General features: G+C 43.3%; 1 protein-coding gene across 1 annotated transcript; it reads right to left on the minus strand.

Moving 5' to 3' along the window:
- Nucleotides 1-455: 455 nt before the first annotated feature.
- On the minus strand, nt 456-6068 carry LOC139556978 (dual specificity protein phosphatase 7-like). The gene is made up of 3 exons (XM_071371196.1): nt 5305-6068; nt 4336-4764; nt 456-2526 (listed from the first exon to the last, which is right to left on the minus strand). The coding sequence occupies exons 1-3, from the start codon at nt 5669-5671 to the stop codon at nt 2216-2218; spliced, it is 1107 nt and encodes a 368-aa protein (XP_071227297.1). The 5' UTR covers nt 5672-6068; the 3' UTR covers nt 456-2215.
- Nucleotides 6069-8896: the final 2828 nt, after the last annotated feature.

The following is an 8896-nucleotide window of genomic DNA, read 5'->3' on the forward strand; positions in this document are numbered from 1 at the left end:
AACATCCTTTAAAGAAAACCTTCTTAGTATGGATGTTAGTCATCAAGTAAAATAGGCCTTAATTGGCACACAACGGACATGTTCCAGCTCTATGCCGTCTCATCTTCCCCTTCTCTCCGAGTGAGTGACTGGGAAGGGAAGTGGCTGTGTTGTGGTTTCAGAGATCTGGCCCTGCCACCCGTCCTTCTCTCCATCAGACGCCCTGCATGGCCACAACAGACAGGAAGCCAGGCATCAGAGTGGACAGAGAGCGGATATCTCACCACACCTACAGCCTTGGGCCTTGTGCTGCACAAGACAACATGACACAGACAGGGAGACAGATAGTGGCTGACTCTGCACTGGACTTGATATTCTTCATTATAAATGTTGAGCGTTGACTGAAAGTTGCCTAAGCTTTGGCACGGCAGTAGACCTGAATAACAATAAGACAGTAATAACACAAGAATGCATAGCACGTTTGAAAGTAAAAAATATACAATATATTTGTTGTATAAACTTGTACATAAATGTCTTGTACATTTAGTCTTACATACACTGTACATACTGTAATCGGTCAATTTCACATCCTTCATGATTCAGAGAAAAGGTCACCCGTTACCAAGCGAATCTTATGTACATCTTTTACAAACCCATACCAAATAAACACAGCCCTTTGATGTGTTTCAGATGACGTAACAAGATACAGATGTGTTGTATAAAAATCCCTGAAAATGTCTCTCCGTGAGGTAAGAAGAAAATTGGCATCGTTATCACGCGTTTCCTTTCATTCCCTCGCTCTCATTCGCTAAAACATTCAACTTCGATTACTGGCAAACACAGAACAGATCAAAACACACCGTGTTTCCTTTAACATGGTTCCGCCACAGGAAGAGTAGCTGCAGGCTGAAGATTGTGTCTATACATGACTTTTACATGACTTAATAAACAAGGTAAAAATGTCCATTATGGATCATAACTATGATATACAAGTCATTAATGTCAAGCATGGCAAATGACAAACCAATACTATACCCAGGTCCTTGGTTAAAGACAGTTAAGTGTTAACTTAGACGGTATTGTAAAGGCCACAGGAACAACAGGCATAAGAGGTACAGTATACAGAAGTTAAACTTGATTACATGCAAAACAATGCAATGTTGTTATAATTACCACAATTTACAAGAGCTTTGCAAAAAAAAGAAAAAAAGAATGTGTTTCATCTTTAATATTTTGCAGAGGGTGACCCTCTCAATTCAACAAAGGTAAAACGGTAACATTCGGACATAATGTATGGCATTCTTACATTATGGAATAGAAAACACAAAGATTTACTCGGAAGATGACAGCAAAGTAGAGAGCATAACATAACATTAGCTGACAAGTGCTTTCAATGGTCACTCCCTTCTGATGTTAACCGCAAATGACGACGTCTAGAACAGTCATCGATAGGAATGTTACAAAGTCATTCAAGGCCAACTTAAAGTAGCCCCGGCCCCCTCAGCAAGAGTACCATTCAAAACATCTCCTTTTGGTCCCAGAAAACAATGATTCACATTCTGCTTGGCCAACCCTCTCCCTTCAGAACAAGGCATTAGCCACAGTTGTTCTAAAAACAACTGACACATCCACTTTCCAGCGGGTGAACATGAAATAACAGTCATCCCATCGAGTTACCTCATAATAATTACATTTCTTGCAATAACCATTGCATACCATCATTCACTATTATACACACTAAGCCTTTTGGATTACTTGAGTAAAACATTAAAGGGATACTTCTGAATTTTGGGACTTCCCCGGAGTCAGATGAACTCGTCCATACCATTTGTATGTCTCCGCGTATGGTTTGAAGGAAGTTGCTAACTAGCGTTAGCGCAATTACTGAAAGTCTATGGTAACTGTTAGCGTTGGCTCACAATTTCCTCTAACTTCCCTCGTACTTGACACAGAGACATAAAAATGGTATCCACACATTCATCTGACTCTGGGGAATTAGATAAAGGGCCTCGTTGCCAAAATCCTGAAGTATCCCTTTAAGGCATCAGACAGATCATGTACTGTTTTAGGCATAATGGCGGGCACCGTGTTCTATGAAAGTCCATACTGAAATCACTTGCTTGACAGGTGAGTCTTCTCAGTGCCAGGTGTATTTTCTTATTCATTGACAGGCTACAAAATACCCTGGCGACACTGATGAAACAACATGGCCCCCAAACCCGTCTTCTCCGCTCCCTCACGTTGACTCCAGCGTGTCCAGCTGGAACACATTGTGATTGGTCGGCGTGGTGAAGTAGAGCTGCTCATTGGACGAGGAGCGGTTGTCACATGGGCTGTTCAGCCCCAGTGTCCTCTCGAAGTCCAGCAGCTGGCCCATGAAGTTGAAGTTGGGGGAGATGTTGGACTTCTTCCTCTTGACAAAGTCGTAGGCGTCGTTGAGTGACAGGTTGAGCCTCTGCATCAGGTAGGCCACGGTCACGGTGACAGAGCGGCTGATGCCAGCCAGACAGTGTACCAGGACGCCACACTGCTTGGACCGAGCCTCATCTACAGGTACAAGTGAGGAAGAAGGTCAGTACGGGTCAAATAGCACTGGCTGGATGATCAGAACACATAGCCCTAAGACTCTCAGGGTGTGGGGCCCAACCCAGAAGAGGTAACATGGCCCAACCCAGAAGAGGTAACATGGCCCAACCCAGAAGAGGTAACATGGCCCAACCCAGAAGAGGTAACATGGCCCAACCCAGAAGAGGTAACATGGCCCAACCCAGAAGAGGTAACATGGCCCAACCCAGAAGAGGTAACATGGCCCAACCCAGAAGAGGTAACATGGCCCAACCCAGAAGAGGTAACATGGCCCAACCCAGAAGAGGTAACATGGCCCAACCCAGAAGAGGTAACATGGCCCAACCCAGAAGAGGTAACATGGCCCAACCCAGAAGAGGTAACATGGCCCAACCCAGAAGAGGTAACATGGCCCAACCCAGAAGAGGTAACATGGCCCAACCCAGAAGAGGTAACATGGCCCAACCCAGAAGAGGTAACATGGCCCAACCCAGAAGAGGTAACATGCAAGCCTACTTCGTATTGTTTGCTCACAAGGATCAAGGGAGACAGTAAGTAGACCTTTATCTTTGTTGAATGACACGCCTCCATTCATCAAAAATAATATTATGTATAGTGAGCTAATCGCAGCCATTCCATAACCCTCTATCATGGAGTCACATTAAAACACCATTCTTAGATTCATGTTGCTGTTGAAAGGTGTAATACTACGTACACAATTCAAGCTAACTTTATGTGACACCCCAGAGCATGACCCAAGGCTGTGTGTCACTGAATGTTTTCACATCCTCTGCTTTATTATGACAGTGCTTACATGCAGACTACGGATGCCCGGAGCTGTCAGTCCTCAACTTAGCTAGCTAGTCTTCATCATGTGCTGCTGTGCGCCTTTGACGCTGAGGTTGATTATTTCGGCAGTAAACATCCACTTCAATCTACACAAGAACAGGCCACATATCCTCTTTCGAGCCGAGAGAAGTAAGCAAACAAGTATGGTGAAACGCCCTGCACTAAACCCTAACCCACAACCAGGATGTGTCAGTGTCAAGAGTCAGACTCATGACCTGATAACCAAACACAGGCAGCCACAGAGAGTGGAAGCCATGTTTCCTTCGTCTACCTCTAACCCCACCGACAAACTATCACACAACAAGCCCTGAAACACCATCAGCACAAGAAGGTTCCAGGTGCTGCTGTGGGTTTCAGTACGTTTAAAATAACAGACATACGACACTAGCAACGATCCAGGAAGTTCCTCTGGGTCAGTGCTCAGTAGCAAGGGACTTCATTCCAGCTCTCTTTTTGAGAGGTTATGTTGAATTGGGACATCGATAACCGGAATTGAAAATCTAAGTAAAAGCCCTAGGTTCATCACACAAGGGGGGTTTCAGTGATGAGCAATGCCATTGGGTATATACCAGGAACCGAGAGATAATAATGATTCATATCCTAATCAAAATATGACTAAAGTAAAACAAGAACATTAGGTGGCTAGGAACCAACTTCCTCTTTCTCACGGTAATAAACAGAAGTGTATGATATTTACGTCATTTAGCAGACACTCTTATCCGGAACGAAAAAAATGCACACATTTTCATACTGGTCCCTTGCGGGAATTGAACGCATAACAATGGTGTTGCGCGCGCCATGCTCTACCAACTGAGCTACACGGGACATCATATACTAGGTGTGCCTGTGTATCATTTCCTATAGGCCTCGTTCATCAAATATATTAACTCTTGGAACACAATGTGATCGATCATGTTCTCTCCCACCTAGTCGGCTACTCACCAATGAAGGATATGGCCTCTGGAAAGAACTGGGACAGGTTCTGACTCCAGTGGTCGGAGATGGGGATCTGCTTGTACTTGAAGAGGCCGTCATGTTCAAACATGTTGGGGAGGTTGGGCGTGACGTTCAGGATGTACTTGATGTTGTACTGGCCCAGCACGTCCAGGTTGGTGGAGTCTTTGGCACAGCCCAGGTAAAGGAAGGGGAGGATCTGGACGGGGAAGGCAGGTTGGTTGTTGGGAAGGGGGCTCTCCTCGGACTCGGTTGCGCTGCTCGGCTCGCGGTCCGATTCACCATCTGAGAGGTCGGAACTGATCCGGAGACTTCCGAAGCCTAGGACGGACAGCGGTGGAGAGGAGCTGGGACAGCAGCTGTCCAGGAGGGTCTCACAGTGCTCTGAGTACTCGGTCTGAAACTTCACAAATCCCCCTAAGATCCAAGGAGTTATAATGTTTTTTGTTCATTGTGTTATCCTATGTATCTCAGCCAAGCAATATTATTTTCTACTATTCAAAATGTAACAACTGCACAGAGATTGGAAATAAATATGATTTATTTGAGTTGATATAATAGGTGATATGTGGTCTAATGAAGTAATAGGCTATAATATAATATGTATACTATTATAACTAAGAACTGCATTGGCAATAGTTCTCTCCTTCACAGCAGACCATTCATTAAATGCATGCCCTTTTCCTGTAGTAGCAAAACACGGCGCAGCCATTTTGGAATTTTAATTGACACTCTCAGTCACACTACTTCTCAAAGTTTCAGAGATAATGATGTACATTCAAAACTAAGGTGTATTATAAATACTATCTATATAATTAAGAAGTATTCATTTGAGTTGTTTGTCTTAATATTTACGAGAAAAACATTTATTTGTACCCTATTTTACATACAGTGCCAGGAAAGTTAGACTACTATAGGCTACATTTCCCCAAACAACTTGAAAAACATTTAACTTGCCTTCCAGGTAATATGCTTTACAGCCGTCGTCCCAGAGTTTCTGAAGAAGTAGTCCCAGAACCGAACCAGTGGCCCCATCCTGCCAGTCCACAGTGCACTCATCGTACAGAATCACCGTATCCGTATTACAACGTCTAACGAATTTCTCCTTGTCTTCGTGGTTTGGGATGATAGTTCGGATGGGTATGTTGCCTTTCTTGAACCGTCGCAGCATCAACCCTGGTATGGCCAAATTGATGGCCGTTTCTATGTGGGATGATTCATAAAGTTCGTGCGATCGGCAGTCCAACAAAAGGAGCGAACCTCCCCCGGATTCCAACTCTACTTGCAGCCATTCTACGCTTTTACTTGGCGTCACATTAGTCATATCGAACGAAATATCATGTTACATGCATGCAAGTAATACACAAATGTCGCTACATTGTACACCGAGTGACGAATAACTTCGCAGGGAAAACACTGTGACGTGTTAACCTCAAACCAACATCAAATCTCAAATGTTGCGTTAATGACATACTTCTAATGTATCACTTTCTTTAGAGCGGGAGCGTTGATTTTCCCTATTCCAATGTCCATCTGACCTTGTAGGTTACTCACCGCTTATCCACTCGCCCAGGTAAGCAAATACTAGTAATTTTTGTTCCTATGAAATAATAACACCAGACATTAATACACTATCAACTTTCCACACGGACAATCGCACTAGTTGGAACACGTTCTCCTTTTGCCATTCCGATGCAGAGGAAATGTAGTTGACAGTGGAGAAACTCGAGAGGGAGGCGCTTCAATTTAAAGACATAGAAGGAGATTGCTAAATTTGTTTCAGGAGCCCTCCTATAGGCTATTACTGTGTAATCAATAACCTATTGGGTAGTGTCTTATGATGTCGACCGATTTTCGAATTATGAAATGAGGCCTACAGAAAATACATTATTCAATTGCATCATTACAACAGGTCTATTCACTCGTTTATGATGCTAAAAAAAGTAAGCTATACATCATAATTAATTGCAGCCTACTACCTGCTCTTTTCTCTTTTGTCTTTCGTACGCAGTGGTGGTTCTATTCTTGGTCAATGTGAGGTCATATGAATGTAAAAATGTGCATATGAACTTAACACAGTTCCACAGTTTAGCCTTAATGATCGTTTTACTGGATGCTTGCCAAAACACAATATTTGAGATTATATCCTGTTATATCATTGAACCTTATCCTCTCCATGCTCATGTCATGCTGGATTTGAACAGGGCTTGGTTGATTTGGGATTATGTTGGTGGGGGAACAGTCCCCTAAATTGTCGGCTTTCCTTTGATCATTTTGTATAGAATTCCACGCAATTGCTACTGTGTTGTATGCTGTCTGCAGATTTTCCTTCCTCTCCCTCTCACTCTACCCCTACCTACTGATTTGATCCTCGGTCACTGTCGGATCCATTATCTGTGATCAGAGCCATCGTATCGTTTCTTTACAACACCAATGCTACATTCATATAATGCTTAAGCCCTGATGATCTTAGCCCCGAACCTTTTCAGAAACACTGACCTACATGTACAGTACCAGTCAAAAGTTTGGACACACCTACTCATTCCAGGGTTTTTCTTTATTTTTTTTACTATTTTCTACATTGTAGAATAATAGTGAAAACATCAAAACTATGAAATAACACATGGAATCATGTAGTAACCAAAAAAAGCGTTAAACGAATTCACATATATTTTAGATTCTTCAAAGTAGCCACACTTTGCCTTGATGACAGCTTTGCACACTCTTGGCATTCTCTCAACCAGCTTCATGAAGTAGTCACCTGGAATACATTTCAATTAACAGGTGTGCCTTGTTAAAAGTTCATTTGTGGAATGTCTTTCCTTTTTAATGCATTTGAGACAATCAGTTGTGTTGTGACAAGGTACAGTAGGGGTGGTATACAGAAGATAGCACTATTTGGTAAAAGACCAAGTCTATATTATGACAAGGACAGCTCAAATAAGCCACGAGAAACGACAGTCCATCATTTCTTTAAGACATGAAGGTCAGTCAATTCGGGAAAATGTCAAGAACTTTGAACGTTTCTTCAAGTGCAGTCGCAAAAACCATCAAGCGCTATGATTAAACTGGCTCTCATGAGGACCGCCAGAGGAAAGGAAGACCCAGAGTTTCCTCTGCTGCAGAGGATAAGTTGATTAGAGTTACCAGCCTCAGAAATTGCAGCCCAAATGAATACTTCACAGAGTTCAAGTAACAGACACATCGCAACATCAACTGTTCAGAGGAGACTGCGTGAATCAGGCCTTCATGGTCGAATTGCTGCAAAGAAACCACTACTAAAGGACACCAATAAGAAGAAGAGATGTGCTGGGGCCAAGAAACACGAGCAATGGACATTAGATAGGTGTAAATCTGTCCTAAGGTCTGATGAGTCCAAATTTTTTACTTTTGGTTCCAACTGCCGTGGCTTTGTGAGACGAAGGGTAGGTGAACAGATGATGTGTGGTTCTCCGCATGTGTGGTTCTCACCGTGAATCATGGTGGAGGAGGGGGGTTGGTGTGGGGGTGCTTTCCTGGTGACACTGTCAGTGATTTATTTAGAATTCAAGGCACACTTAACCAGCATGCCTACCACAGCATTCTGCAGCGATACGCCATCCCATCTGGTTTGCTCTTAGTGGGACTATAATTTGTTATCAGCATGGTAATGACCCAAAACACACGTCCAGGCTGTGTAAAGGATTTTTGACCAAGAAGGAGAGTGATGGAGTGCTGCATCAGATGACTTGAACTCCACAATCACCCGACCTCAACCAAGTTGAGATGATTTGGGATGAGTTGTGAAGAGTGAAGAAAAAGTAGCCAACACGTGCTCAGCATATGTGGGAACTCCTCCAAGAGTTGGAAAGCACTCCAGGTGAAGCTGGTTGAGAGAATGCCAAGAGTGTGCAAAGCTGTTATCAAGGCAAAGGGAGGCTATTTTGAAGAATCTAAAATCTAAAATCTATATTTTTATTTGTTTAACACTTTTTTGGTTACTACATGATTCCAAATGTGTTATTTCATAGTTTTGATGTCCTAACTATTCTACAATGTAGAGAATGAGTAGGTGTGTCCAAACTTTTGACTGGTACTGTATGTCTTGCCAGAAGAGATATTTTGCTCTCTTTCTTTCAGAAAAAGAAGCACGTGATTTTGTGTTTTGTTATCATCACATTGTGGACTACAAAGACGATGATTGCAGTGGCAAGAATCCGCAGGACCACCCTCAGTGTCTGTTTTTGTGTGTGAGAGAAAGAAAATGTGTGTGTGTGCTAAAGAGAGAGAGGGAACGAGTGTGTTTGTGTGAGTGCAATGGGAAGCCAGCCATTCAGCTCATCTGTCTGTGCACGTGAGTGGGGGAGACACAGATGTGCAGCGCTCGCAGGATTAACGCAAAATGGAGGGGAGCAGAGCTGAACCTGCTCTCTCTCTCTCTCTCTCTCTCTCTCTCTCTCTCTCTCTCTCTCTCTCTCTCTCTCTCTCTCTCTCTGTCTCTGTCTCTCTCTGTGTCTCTGTCTCTGTCTCTCTCTCTGTCTCTGTCTCTGTCTCTCATCCCCTCTCTCTC

This window comes from Salvelinus alpinus, chromosome 28, assembly GCF_045679555.1.
Source record: "Salvelinus alpinus chromosome 28, SLU_Salpinus.1, whole genome shotgun sequence".
NCBI lineage: Eukaryota > Metazoa > Chordata > Actinopteri > Salmoniformes > Salmonidae > Salvelinus > Salvelinus alpinus.

What these genes read in the sequence shown, in the direction of transcription:
- LOC139556978 (XM_071371196.1), bottom strand. Translation starts at nt 5,671, where the DNA reads ATGACTAATGTGACGCCAAGTAAAAGCGTAGAATGGCTGCAAGTAGAG. An exon ending in TAAAGCATATTACCTGGAAG is followed by an intron (nt 4,765 to 5,304) that starts GCAAGTTAAATG and finishes CTTGGATCTTAG; the next exon opens with GGGGATTTGTGAAGTTTCAG. An exon ending in AGAGGCCATATCCTTCATTG is followed by an intron (nt 2,527 to 4,335) that starts GTGAGTAGCCGA and finishes TTGTACCTGTAG; the next exon opens with ATGAGGCTCGGTCCAAGCAG.